General features: G+C 48.7%; 1 protein-coding gene across 1 annotated transcript; it reads right to left on the minus strand.

The window, feature by feature from the left end:
* Positions 1–988: 988 nt before the first annotated feature.
* LOC148774562 (myeloid-associated differentiation marker-like) lies at positions 989–10,902 on the minus strand. The gene is made up of 5 exons (XM_088829718.1): positions 10,876–10,902; positions 9,224–9,285; positions 6,794–7,733; positions 4,499–4,557; positions 989–1,040 (listed from the first exon to the last, which is right to left on the minus strand). The coding sequence occupies exons 1-5, from the start codon at positions 10,900–10,902 to the stop codon at positions 989–991; spliced, it is 1,140 nt and encodes a 379-aa protein (XP_088685844.1).
* Positions 10,903–13,165: the final 2,263 nt, after the last annotated feature.

Genomic DNA, 13,165 nt, shown 5'->3' on the forward strand with positions numbered 1-13,165 from the left:
ACCTCATGCGACGAGTTGACTCACTGGAAAAGAGTCTGATGCTAGGAGGGATTGGGGGCAGGAGAAGGGGACGACCGAGAATGAGATGGCTGGATGGCATCACCGACTCTGTGGACATGAGTTTGAGTGAACTCTGGGAGTTGGTGATGGACAGGGAGGCCTGGCGTGCTGTGATTCATGGGGTCGCAAAGAGTCGGACATGACTGAGTGACTGAACTGAACTGAACCTTTCTTTAAGCCAATTAAATAGAGCTCATTTATAAATTAACCTCAAGAATATTACCCAGTGACAAAGACATGCTAAGACATATTTAGACAGACACAGTGCAAGATCTAGCTTCATTTTCTAAGTTTAGTCATGAATTAGATATTACAGTATAAAATTTACTAGTTTATAAAAAAATAGTTGAAATAAATAAAATTTTAAAGTCTTTTTTCCTTTTCCCTCAGTCTCAGGAGTTAGAGATGGTCTAGACAAGTGTTCCTGAGAGCCCTGGTCTCAAGGCACAGGGAAAGAAAATCAAGTTCTAACAAAATGGTGACAGGTCTAAACCGAATGGTGGCCAGAGAAAGCAAAATGGCCATCAAAAATCAGAACACAGAGTTAAAACACATACATATAAACCTGGCAGTCCTCATCAGACACTCCCTTAAATACAAGAATACAGTCTCTCAGAAAACCTTCTACAGAGACACAGAACTTCAGACCCAAGTACCAACAGAGTAAAGGAAAATATCTCCGGTCTTCACTGATTTCAAAGGGAGGAAAGGGAGCCAGGTTGAAAGAAGAAGGGGAGGAGGCGGGCGAGGGGACCAAAAGGGGCGGCCTTACAGACTCTCCTGCCACCTGCAGACACCCAGGCGTTACGGGACTTTTCCCTGGGCCTCCAGAGAAGGGAGGATTGGAACTCGGCCCTACCAGAAATCAGACCAGACCAGAACCAGAATTTGAGTTCTCTGCCAAGAGGAGGTGATCAGTCTCCAATCTTCAGCTGAGACTGAGGCCCTTCGACCAGATTTCCGCGTCCAGGACTGGGGGACTAGAAAAACGGGGAATGATAGGAAGGGTTAAGGAGAGGAAAGAGAGAGGGAAAGGGAGAGAGGTCAATAAAGTCTCTTGTTCCTTATCGGCCGGGGCACTCTGGCCAGTTGTCCACGTCAGGAGGAGACCAGGGACAAAAGGGTCCCAGTTGTGGCCGCTGGGTCTGGTCCATTGGCAGGTAAGCTGGCCCCTGAGTACCCTGAGTGCTCAGGATGTCTTCTTCTCAGCAAAGAAGAGTCCCACCAGGGTCGCCATTTGTTGCAGGAAAGGGGACCCCTTTCAGGGCCCAAAACTGGGCTCTTGTCTAACACTCGGAAAAGAATTGTCTGAGGAGACACGTGCTGACCACACAAGAGACTTTATTGGGAAGGGCACCCGGGTGGAGAGCAGTAGGGTAAGGGAACCCAGGAGAACAGCCCTGTCGCGTGGCTCACAGTCTCGGGTTTTATGTTAGTTTCCAGGTGGTCTTTGACCAACCATTTTAATTCAGAGTCTTTCCTGGAGACGCATGCATCGCTAAGCCAAGATGGATGCTAGCAAGGGGGATTCTGGGAAGTGGACGGACACCCAGTGTCTCCTTTCCACCTTTTCTGAACTTTTCAGGTAGGTGGTGGCTTATTAGTTCCGTATTCCTTATCAGGATCTTCTGTCATAAAACGACTCCTGCAAATGGTTACTATGGTGCCTGGCCAGAGTGGGCGGTTTCAATCAGTGTGCTTCCCCTAACATTTTCATAGATGAAATATGGGACATTTTATTTATATATACAAAATATGCCCCCATATGTTTATACATGAAATATAGGAAGCTCTATTTCCATAAATGGCAATATGCCCCGTTATATTCATACAGGAAATATAAGAAATTCTGTTTTCATAAATAGCAATATGCCCCTATATTTTCACATGTGAAATATGGGAAATTCTCTTTTCCCATATGAAATATGCCACCATATTTTCATACAGGAAATATAGAAGATTCTATATTTCACAGAAGGAAATCTTCCCACTTATTTCCATATGTGAAATATAGAATATTCCATATTTCATAGATGCAAATCTGCCCCCCTATTTCCATATGTGAAATAAAGAAAATATTAAAATAATGCCATTTTCAGCAACATGAACCTACAGACTCTCATACTAAGTGAAGAAAGTCAGAAAGCAAAGACAAGTACCATATGATATCACTTGTATGTGGAATCCAAAATGTGACATGAACGAACTTATCCCTGAAATAGAAACAGACTCACAGATACAGAGATCTAATGGTTACCAGTGGGGAGAGAGGAGGGAGGGGTAACACAGAGGATTAAGAGACACAAACCACCATGTGTTACATAAATAAGCTACAAGGATATAATAAGCAGCTGAGGAGAAACACAGCCATTATTTTGTAATACCATTTGTCATTGGTGTTCCGTTGCTCAGTCGTGTCCAACTCTTTGTGACTCCGTGGACTGCAGCACGCCAGGCTTCCCTGTCCTTCACTGTCTCCTCAGGTTTGTTCAAACTTTTCCATTGAGTTGATGATGCCATCCAATTATCTCATCTCTGTCTCCCCTTTCTCCACCTGCCCTCAATCTTCCCAGCATCAGGGTCTTTTCCAATGAGTCAGCTCTTCGCATCAGGTGGCCAAAGGATTGGAGCTTCAGTCCTTCAGCATCAGTCCCTCCAATGAATATTCAGGACTGATTTCCTTTAGGACTGACTGGTTTGATCTCCTTATTGTCCAAGGGACACCCTCGGGTCTTCTCCAGCACCACAATTCGAAAGTATCTTTGGCACACAGCCTTCTTTATGGTTCAATTGTCATATGTGTACACGACTAGTGGAAAAACCATAGCTCGACTAGATGGACCTTGGTCGACAAAGTGACGTCTCTGCTTTTTAAGCATGCCACATACATGCACAAATATGTAAGTGATTTTGGTCAGAGGGCCCATGCAACCAGGTCTTTTTAGGTGACTGCTATCTGAGAGGAACACATACCTTAGTTAACAGTATTAGTGCTTTTCTAAGCATGGGAAGATGCAAGACACTGAGTTCATAAATATTTCTCCTGTGAATATTTAATTGAGGGCTGGTTCTGCCAGGTTTCCCAGAGAACAAAACACCTCATCCTGATCTTCACTCTGATTTCCCTCCAGGACGGATACTAGGTCAGCAACAGCAGTGGCTAATGACTTGATTCTTGTCGACCTGGGCGGAGGGTCACATTACTACATAATCCCGTCCATTTTAGTGTTATTTTCAATAAAATTTGGGAGGATCTTTGACCAATTTGTCTCAAGAGTTAAGAATTTCACTGACAGACCACTCACATGCTCTTACTCACCCAGTCCTAGAAACAGTAGCAAGCTCCTCTGGGCCACTTGCCTTACGAGTCCCTCAGGCTCCAGGAAAGGTTCCCTCCTGTTGCTTCTTCCCATATCTAGAGTCACACTGTCACAATCATGGGTCTTACAGACTATCCATCAGGTCAATTGTTTCAAGTCACTTGGTCATCATTATTTTTATCATAGGCTCTGTTAAACATTTGGTAATAGAAGAAAACGGAGAAGGCAATGGCAAGCCACTCCAGTACTCTTGCCTAGAAAATCCTATGGATGGAGGAGCCTGGTGGGCTGCGGTCCGTGGGGTCGCTAAGGGTCGGACAGGACTGAGTGACTTCACTTTCACTTTTAACTTTCACACATTGGAGAAGGAAATGGCAACCCACTCCAGTGTTCTTGCCTGGAGAATCCCAGGGACGGGGGAGCCTGGTGGGCTTCCGTCTATGGGGTCACACAGAGTTGGACATGACTGAAGTGACTTAGCAGCAGCAGCAGCAATAGAAGAAAAAGTCATATAAAAGTAAAATAGGCAGAATATATGTAATAGAACTCGTGGTATTGATAAAGTCGTAAGTAAGCATTGTTATCTCCTAAGGAGTTACATGGCTGCACCAGAAGAAGAAAAATTCATCTTCATGGCTGAGCAGGTACTTCTGCCCTTAGGGAAGATTAGTTAACACATAACATGGATCACAATCCACACTAGAGGTGAGGGACGAGGCCAAACAGGCAAAGAATAAATTTATATTTTTCTTGTCTTCCAAAAAATATGGACATTACTACATTAGTTCATAATGTTGTTCGGCCATGGGAACCGCCTCGTGGGAGCCCTCCCCACCATGCAACCTGCCCCTGTGTGAGAATCACAGGCTTTATCCCAGTACAGGAGTGAAGGGCAGCAGAGGGGTCCTTCCCCTCCCCTCCCCCACAGCTCTGCTTGCCTGGCCCCTCTGGCCCTGGTGACACTAGGATGCTGGGCTCTGAGGCTTTGAGGCTGAGAGTACACACACACACACACACACAACACACACACACACCCCTTTAAAAAGAGGCACCTGGGAGCTGGCAGGGCCTCTTTAAGAGCTAGGGTACCAGATGCTGGGCATTATGGTGGGACTCACCTCTCCTTTCCTAACACTGGGCCATTGTCTAGGATTTGGCTGAGGTGGTAAATGGTGGGCTGGAGGGGTGGGGACAGGGGAATAGAAACTCAGGGAGGGTTTCCTTGAGAAGGTGGCTTGCTTACATGAGGAAGAAGACTGCTTGGCAGCTTTGCACTCAGGGCAAGTTTGGGGGTGATTAGGATCTGTGGATTTCATGTGTTTTCTGACCTTTATCTTGTGTGTGTACTAGTTGTGTCCAACTCTTTGTGACCCCAGGGGCTGTAGCCCACCATGCTCCTCTGTCATAAAATTCTCCAGGCAAGAATACTGGAGTGGGTTGCTATTCCCTTCTCCAAGGGATATTCCTGACCCAGGGATCAATCCCGGGACTCCTGCATTGCAGGCAGATTCTTTACTGTCTGAGCTAAAGGTTTAAAAGCTAACATTATAGATGTGGTACAAGGGATACCACCTCTGGACAACGCTTCTCTCTATGATTGACTGCAGGGGCTGATGGGTACCGGGAACTCCAAGAATTTTAAAAAATGATGCACATTTACATGGATCTCATGATCCTTGAGTCACAAAGAAACAGGACACAGCATCAGAAAGCAGCTGGCACACAGAAACACACGTGTGTGCCGCACACATTCAATGAACGCAGTTTCCTTGACTATGGCAGCAGCAATCCCCATCCTGTTCAAACCACGCCAGAAAAATTAAAATGAAAAGAACCTTCTCCCTTAAGAATAGGGCCACCCAGTAACTTGTGCCCTTCTAACCAGAAAAGAAATCCAGCTAACATCAGCTTTAAGGCTGCAGTGGTGATGCTCTTCTCCCTGCAGAGGCAGGACCTGCTGTTTTGATCACTGAGGCAGGAGGGCCACATCACTTCCCCTCACCAACACTGCAGACAGGTGTCTTCAAGACCCTGGGTTTCTCTGCCAGCTCCTACTTTGATTCCTCTGAGAGTAGTTGGGATGGAAGGATATCTACTCCTGGCTTCCTCTAAGATGCCCTCGAGGCAGCAGGTGTTCAGTGAGCCTGCAAAAATTCTGGAGCCAATCTCAGGTGGGGCTGGAATACCCCATCTGGAGTACCAGGTGGGAACCAGGGACCCAGGGTCTCTGCTTTAATCCTCTTGCTGCTGGAAATTATGGATCTCCAGAGATTTATTTGTTAACTTAAAGGAGAGGTGGAGTGGACACCTCCCTCCACTGGGAGAAAGAGGGTCCAATCCCTATCCACCCTGCTTCCCAACCTCACTGCCCCATACTCACCCACCTCAACTAAGGCACTGCCAGGGGGACAGACATGCTTTGGCAATGAGGCCCCTCCAGAGGCCCAGGGTGTGAACAGCTGCACAGAGGGCTGTGTGCTGTGGAGTCAGCACCTCAGGAGATGGGAGGGGGCGGTGGGCAGAGGAGGAAGGAGCCTCAGGTCCTGATGGATCAGAAGAAGGAAAATGGGGCGAGGTGGTCAGGACACAGGAGATGGGAAAACTAAGAATGATCAGAAAAGGGACAAAGAATAGAAAATGTAGGAAAGATGGAACAAGTTCAGTTCAGTTCAGTCGGTCAGTCATGTCCAACTCTTTGCGACCCCATGGACTGCAGCACGCCAGGCCTTCCTGTCCATCATCAACTCCTGGAGTTTATCCAAATTCATGTCCATTCAATTGGTGATGCCATCCAACCATCTCCTCCTCCATCGTCCCCTTCTCCTCCTGCCTTCAATCTTTCCCAGCATCAGCGTCTTTTCCAATGAGTCAGCTGTTTGCATCAGGTGGCCAAAATATTGCTGTTTCAGCTTTAACATCTGTCTTTCCAATGAACACTCAGGACTAATCTCCTTTAGAATGGACTGGTTGGATCTCCTTGCAGTCCAAGAGACTCTCAAGAGTCTTCTCCAACAGCACAGTTCAAAAGTATCAATTCTTCAGCGCTCAGCTTTCTTTATAGTCCAACTCTCACATCCTTACATGACCACTGGAAAAACCATAGCCTTGACTAGTTGGACCTTTGTTGGCAAAGTAATGTCTCTGCTTTTTAATATGCTGTCTAGATTGGTTATAACTTTCCTTCCAAGGAGTAAGCGTCATTTAATTTCAAGAGAAAGAGGCAGAAGAGAATGCGGGCAACCACACAAGACAGGAAGGAGTCAGAGCAGAAGGAGGGAAGGAAACAGAAAAGAGAGTGAGATGAGTGGGGAAGGATGCGAGGAGGGAGAGAGGGAGCCAGGAAGGGGACTTCGGAGAAGGCAGAGCTCAGTAATGAAATTTCTGTTAAGAGGAATTGAGACTCGTGGGCAGACCAAGGCCATGTATGCACTGTCAGCCACGTAAGCTAGCAAATTGATGGCTGTCAGAATGGCCACAGCCAATCGTTGGTCCCAGACACACAGTGTGGGGGGAAGTTCACCGCTGCAAGTCATATCGTTGGACCTTTGAGGTTGGCCCCCAAAATCCTTGTCAAACTGGTAGAGCGGCCAGAGGATCACAGCGGTGGTGTAGAGGAGGATGGAGAGCACGGTCTGCCCCACCAGGAAACCAGGGTACAGAATGGACAGCCTTCTGTCGTTGTCGCGGTCACAGCCGTTGATAAAGAAGTTCACAGCCCCCAGGATGAAACAGATCGAGTACACGACCACACACCAAATCAGGGCCGGCTGGTGCTGGTACAAGTCAGTGTTGGTGATGAAGCCGAAGATGACACAGGCCACGGCGTTCTCCAGCCTCCTGATCACGCCTTGAGTGGTGGGCACAAAGCAGTATATATTGCCAGGTCGTGTACACACCCAGGGCACTTCCAGTGCATAAAGCACAGAAGCCATGGCTGAGAAGGCAGTGGCTGTGATGGCGTAATTTTGGACAGGACCCTGGGGCAAGTACTGGATGTAGGTGATTCCGAACATGATGGAGGCTGAGAGGCAGATGAAGGCAAAGTAATAGGCGTAGACATGGAGAAAACCATCCCAATAGTGGGGAATGCGGGACCGGAATATACATAACTCAGTTAGGAGGATGAGGAGGGATGCAGAGAAGCAGAAGGACCAGAGGAACAAGCACCTGTTACCTATGCCTGCCTGCAGAGTGTCCTCGACGGCCACCAGCGAGAAGGGCACGCCGGTGGAGAGCAGCTGCCCCAGGCGGAGGAAATAGCCCACGATGGCCACAGAGTCCAGGCCTGAGAGCAAGCTCATGGTGCTGTGATGGTGGTGCAAGTCTGTGTCACTGATACGGCCGTAGTCTTCACTGAGGGAGAAAGGTCCAGCTCCGGAGGTGGATTAAGTCAGACATTTGGAAAAGGCTCAGGGCCCTGTGAGGACTGAGACTCAGGGTATGTGGAGTTTGAGCCAATGACTCAGACCCCTGCTAACAGCACAGCTGCTCCACACTGTTTTCTCCCCACCCATCACCCTTGGCCTTGTCAGACTTGTCTTATCTCGAAGCTCCCAGCAGGGTTGGGTCTGGCCTCAAATTATGAACATTTTGGATCTTCCTGTGCTGTGCGCCATTATCTACAGAGACACATGATAGTAAGGTCTCTATCTGCAACCCCAAACCTTTAAGTCTCTGAAACTGGAAAAGAAATTAAAAACTCATTTCATAAGAAAATTTGACCTGAACAGACGTGAGACCATCTGTGGTCTATGTTTATTTCACTTAGTGTAAATGTTCAAGAGTTCAGTTGTAGAAATACTAAGATGTTTGATTAAAAGGTGCCTCCAGGCCCCATTGGGATTATGGCATGTAGGGAGATGCACCAGGTTACGTGACTGAAGCTAAAAGCTACTGAGTCCTGGAGCAGATCTGACCCGGGGATTTCAGAAAGGGGATTATGGATAGTACTGCTCACTCCACGTTACAGATGAGAAGACAGACTCTTGGGGAATCCAGTGCCTTCCTTAAGGTGGCATGGCTAGGAACTGGGAATCCCAGGTAAAAGTCTCAACTGTGGGTTTGAGCGTTTTTCTCTACAGCCTGCATGTCAGCCGGTCCCCCGTGGGTGGGAGCTCTGGGACCCAGGTCCCACCTTCAGGCCACGGCCTCCTTCCACAGCAACCTGAACCCACACGTGTCCTGGCCTCTCCTACCTGCAGCCATCACTAGAAGGAGCTGCCATCTGAGGGGACACAGCCCCACCCGGAGGAGGGCAGCTCCAGAGGTGAGCAGGGAGGAGCCATGGGGTGAGAGCAGGGCCGTGGGGGTGAGAGACATGGGAAGTGGGAATGTTTTGAATTCTCTGCCCAATTTTTCCTTAACTTGTGACTCTTCCCCACTAGGAAGGGAGACCCCAACCCAGCATGACTCAAGATGGGGCGTCACGGGGGAACCTCAGAATAATTAACATAATGTTTGGCTCTTAAGCTCCAAAACTGCCATCTAGGTGTAGGTCAGGAGAGATCTAGGAGTAGTCTTAGCTGAGTGAGGATTTTCCTGGCCTGGAAGACTGGTTAGCAGCTTCGAAGCTGGGAAGAAGGGATTGGAATGAACAAGAATGCTGTGTCTGATTCTGATAGGGAGGCTTTTAGGGCATCGCAGGGAGGGTGTGGGGATGGACGGATGATCGGCCCCTTTTAAGGGAAGGGGTTGAAACAGGAGGCCCCTGCAGTACCCCTGGAAGTTGACAGCCCTGAAGATGCTCCAAGACTGTGGCAGGGGTGGGAGTGGCAGAGTGGAGATGACTCAGGGGATCCCAGGGTCCCAGTGGCCCTGAGAAATCCCAGTAGGGGTCTTCTGACCCAGAAGGGATGCAGGCAGGCATGGAGCCAGCCTTCCCATGGAGGAGGGGCCTGGACTGGAGCTGAGGCAGGAGGATAGGGGCTTAAGGGTTTCGGGCTGTGACGGGGACACGCAGCCAGAGGGGCCGGGACCCTGGAGACCACTGAATTGCCCAGGTCACCTGCCCAAGACTGTCCCGCCAGCCAGGGCTGCAGTCCTGCTCACACAGGGGCTCCTCCAGGGTCCAGTGTGGGGCGGGGGGGAGTGAGGCCCCTCCAGCCCGCCCCCTCCTCAGGGACAGCTGTCCTGTTTCCAAGAGACTATTTGCTGAGAGGCCCCCAGGGCTGAAGGGCCAGCACCCTGAGCCCCAGCCAGGTTCCTGCCATCTGGGGCCTTGTCGCCTTTGCTGATAATAAACCATGGGACAAGCTGAGGCTGGAAAGAGAAATATAGAGCAAACCTGAGAACCTCCCTGGACTCCCAAAGCTCCTTGAGCCCCAATTGTCAGTGGAGCCCTGGAGCCTGCTGGTCTCCCAGTGGGCACAGCCAGGGGTGGGGGAGAGGCCCTGGGGTGAGGGCTGATGGAGGTGTCTGTCCCCAAAGCTGTTCCCAGCTTACCTCAACAAAATGACCCTGCAATTTACACCTAAGGCTAAAGACAACTTTCGATCCATTTAATATCGCAGAGGGAGGACTTGGGGAAGGAAAGCCATAGGGGCTCCTGCTGTGTGACCCTGGGTAAGGCCTGTGCCCTCTCTGGACCTCTGTTCCCCAACCTGGAAAGCGAGAGGTTTGCCTGAGTCTCCCCACACTAATCTGTGAGCCTGGACATGGTGCCCTGTGAGCCTGGACATGGTGCCCCGTCAGAGCACAGCCTGGATGTGGCTGAGCCCTGCTTGTCCAGCAGCCAGGCATGTGGACTGGAAGACAGTGAGCTGGGAAGGTCATGGCCAGGACAGAGATAGGAGGAGGAGGTGAGATGGACACTCAGAGTGACAAGGAGGATGTGGGGCTTGGAGGGGATGCCTCATAGATGAATGACCTTGGGCAAGCTTATTCATCAGAGCCTCAGTTTCCCCATCTGTGCAATGGTCTTAATAGTGACTTCATATGAATTAAATGTATGAAGACATGTGAAGGGCTCATCAGAGGGCCTGGAACATAAGCATACTCAATCCATGCCAGCTACCTGTCCCCCTTCCCCTCACAGAGGACCCAGGAGGCCCTGTCCCCACTCTGGACATCAGCACATGCAAGCTTGATTTGTTCCAGATCAGGGGTTGCAAACCAGTTTGTACTGCAGGTGGTCCAGAGGTGTGTTTCCCTTCACAGTGTTTTTGAGAAGAGATTGTATAGAAATGGTGTTGTTTTTTTCTTAAGTGTTTGTTATCTACTCAATATTTTAATTGCAGCGAAAATCTGCATTTCCAGCTCTCTTTGACTCCTCAGGAGATCTGGTGTCACCGGGCTGTGTGCCCTTAGGAAGCACTGGGGGTGGGGGGGTGCCTGGAGCTGAGCACTTACTAAGCCTTTACTTTATACTGTTCCTCATGCTCACCGTTGCTTAGTATCTTCTGTATTTTCTCATTCTCATGTCTGATTGATATAAAGCAGGACTATGATCAGCTCCCATGCCCTGGTTTACCCTCCTGGGCACGGCCAGGCTTCCTACCTGCTCACAGGAGCGTCCACCCCCCATCCCGGGAGCATCCGTGTCCTCAACCTCATGTACAGCCCTCAGTACATTTCACATGCTCTGAAATCACATGTAGACACGTGTGCACAGACATGCACACATGTTTGTAGGGCATATCTGTAACCTTTTATCCTGGTTTATAAACACAAGACCTTATGCACATGGCATCTTGCTTTTCCACCGCCCCCAACAGAGGCAGCTGCCTCTGTCCTCTCCTGGGGCTCTAGTCCTCTCCATCCCTTTTACTTATTTCCTTCCCTCCCGGCTCCTGTGGGTGTTTGGACTGACTGCCCTTCTCTAGATCAGTGGACCCTCCCCTGTGAGTCTCAGACACTGGGGGATATGACTAGGGGTCCTGGGATCCACATGACCACCATGCTCTAGGGCAGGAGGTAGGCAAGCATTTCTGAAAATTTTCTGGAAATTTATCTTGGTTTTGTAACAAATTCGTTGTACAACAGATTACGATAAGCTCGGTATCTTAAAACAACAGTAACGTATTCTTTCACAGTTCTAGAGGTCGGAAGTCTGAACAAGGGGTCAGCAGGGCTGCGCTGCCTCTGATGCCCCAGGGGAGGGTCTGTCCTTGCCTCCTGTAGCTTCTGGAGACTCCTTTGCTTGTGGCTACCTAACTCCCTCTCTGTTTCCACCTGCACATGATCATCTTCTCTCAACTACATGTATGGGAATCTCTCTGTCCTTTCTCTTGTAAAGACACCAGTTACTGGACTGTGGTCCCACCCTCTGTCCAGGACAATTTCCACACCGGAATTCTTAACTAAGTATGTCAGCAGAGACCCTACTTGCAGATAAGGCCACATGCTGAGGTTCTGAGTAGACATGACTCTTTTGGAGGACACTCTTCAATTCATATGCTCCTCGCTCCCATCTTCCTGTCCGTTTTTCATGGTGACTTTTTCTAACGAGATTAATTGTATTAACTGTATTTATTTGCTCTTTCAGATTGGTGTCTGTTCACTGGAGTTCTTTGGGCTCACAGTGGGTTGATCCCTTGTGTACTTTGTCATTAAACTGTGAGCCCCCTTTTACAGGACCCCCTTTTTCCTGGGAGGACCCTGGCACCTGGGTTGGGAGCTTCACTCAGAAGAACTGCACTTGCTCAGAATCGTCCTGGCCAATCACCTGTAGGGCACAAATTGAGTTAATTTCCTAGGTAGGGGTTTTAAGAGCTCAGGGATCAAGAATATTTTGGCCCAAACCCACAAGAAAAGAAGACTTGAGATTTCTATTTTTCTCGTGGTGACTTAAAAAAAAAAATCCAAACTCCTGTGAAGGTGGATGTGAAGCTTATCCTTTCTTCTAGCTGAAGGCCATGGTTTTCCTTGTCTACCCTTACCCTGTAGGCCACGTGGCCCTGGCTTTAGGGAAGTGTCTCAGCTCCAACTCATCGTACATCAGTTCAGTTCAGTTCAGCCACTCAGTCGTGTCCAACTCTTAGCGACCCCATGGACTGCAGTACGCCAGGCCTCCCTGTCCATCACCAACTCCCAGAGTTTACTCAAACTCATGTCCATTGAGTAGGTGATGCCATCCAACCATCTCATCCTCTGTTGTCCCCTTCTCCTCCTGCCTTCAATCTTTCCCAGCATCAGAGTCTTCTCAAATGAGTCACTTCTTCTCACCAAGTGGCTAAAGTATTGGTGTTTCAGCTTCAGCATTAGTCCTTCCAACGAATATTCAGGACTGATTTCCTTTAGGATGGACTGGTTGGATCTCTTTGCTGTCCAAGGAACTCTCAAGAGTCTTCTCCAACACCACAGTTCAAAAGCATCAATTCTTCGATGCTCAGCTTTCTTTACAGTCCAGCTCTCACATCCATACATGAGTACTGAAAAAACCATAGCTTTGACTATATGGACCTTTGTCAGCAAAGTGATGTCTCTGCTTTTGAATATGCTGTCTAGGTTTGTCATAGCTTTCCTTCCAAGGAGTAAGCATCTTTTTTATTTCATGGCTGCAGTCACCATCTGCAGTGATTGTGGAACCCAAAAGTAAAATCTGTTGTCGTTTGGCCATTGATGAGTAGTAATTTTAATAGTGACTCAAACCAATAAGATACAAGAGGTGCCCCCAGAAGAGGATATAGCCTTCACAAGACCTAGAAAGCTTTCTTTCACAAATAGTCTAAGAAAGTAAAGGGCCTTCACTGTATAGGCTGACACCTATCCCCTGAAGGTGAAGGTGACAAAGGCCACATATGGGCTAGAAGTGTTGACACAGCCAGATCAAAAAAATCTCCTTAAAA

Source organism: Moschus berezovskii, chromosome 21, assembly GCF_049115385.1.
Source record: "Moschus berezovskii isolate FMDL1 chromosome 21, NW_MosBer_1.0, whole genome shotgun sequence".
NCBI lineage: Eukaryota > Metazoa > Chordata > Mammalia > Artiodactyla > Moschidae > Moschus > Moschus berezovskii.

Excerpts from the sequence above, each read along its gene's own strand:
- LOC148774562 (XM_088829718.1), bottom strand. The coding sequence starts at position 10,902 with ATGGGGGGTGGACGCTCCTGTGAGCAG. Across the intron at positions 7,734-9,223 it reads CCTGCCTGCATCCCTTCTGG|TGAAGACTACGGCCGTATCA; the intron begins GTCAGAAGACCC and ends TTTCTCCCTCAG. Across the intron at positions 1,041-4,498 it reads CCAGTGTTAGGAAAGGAGAG|TCCCCCAGTCCTGGACGCGG; the intron begins GTGAGTCCCACC and ends CCGTTTTTCTAG.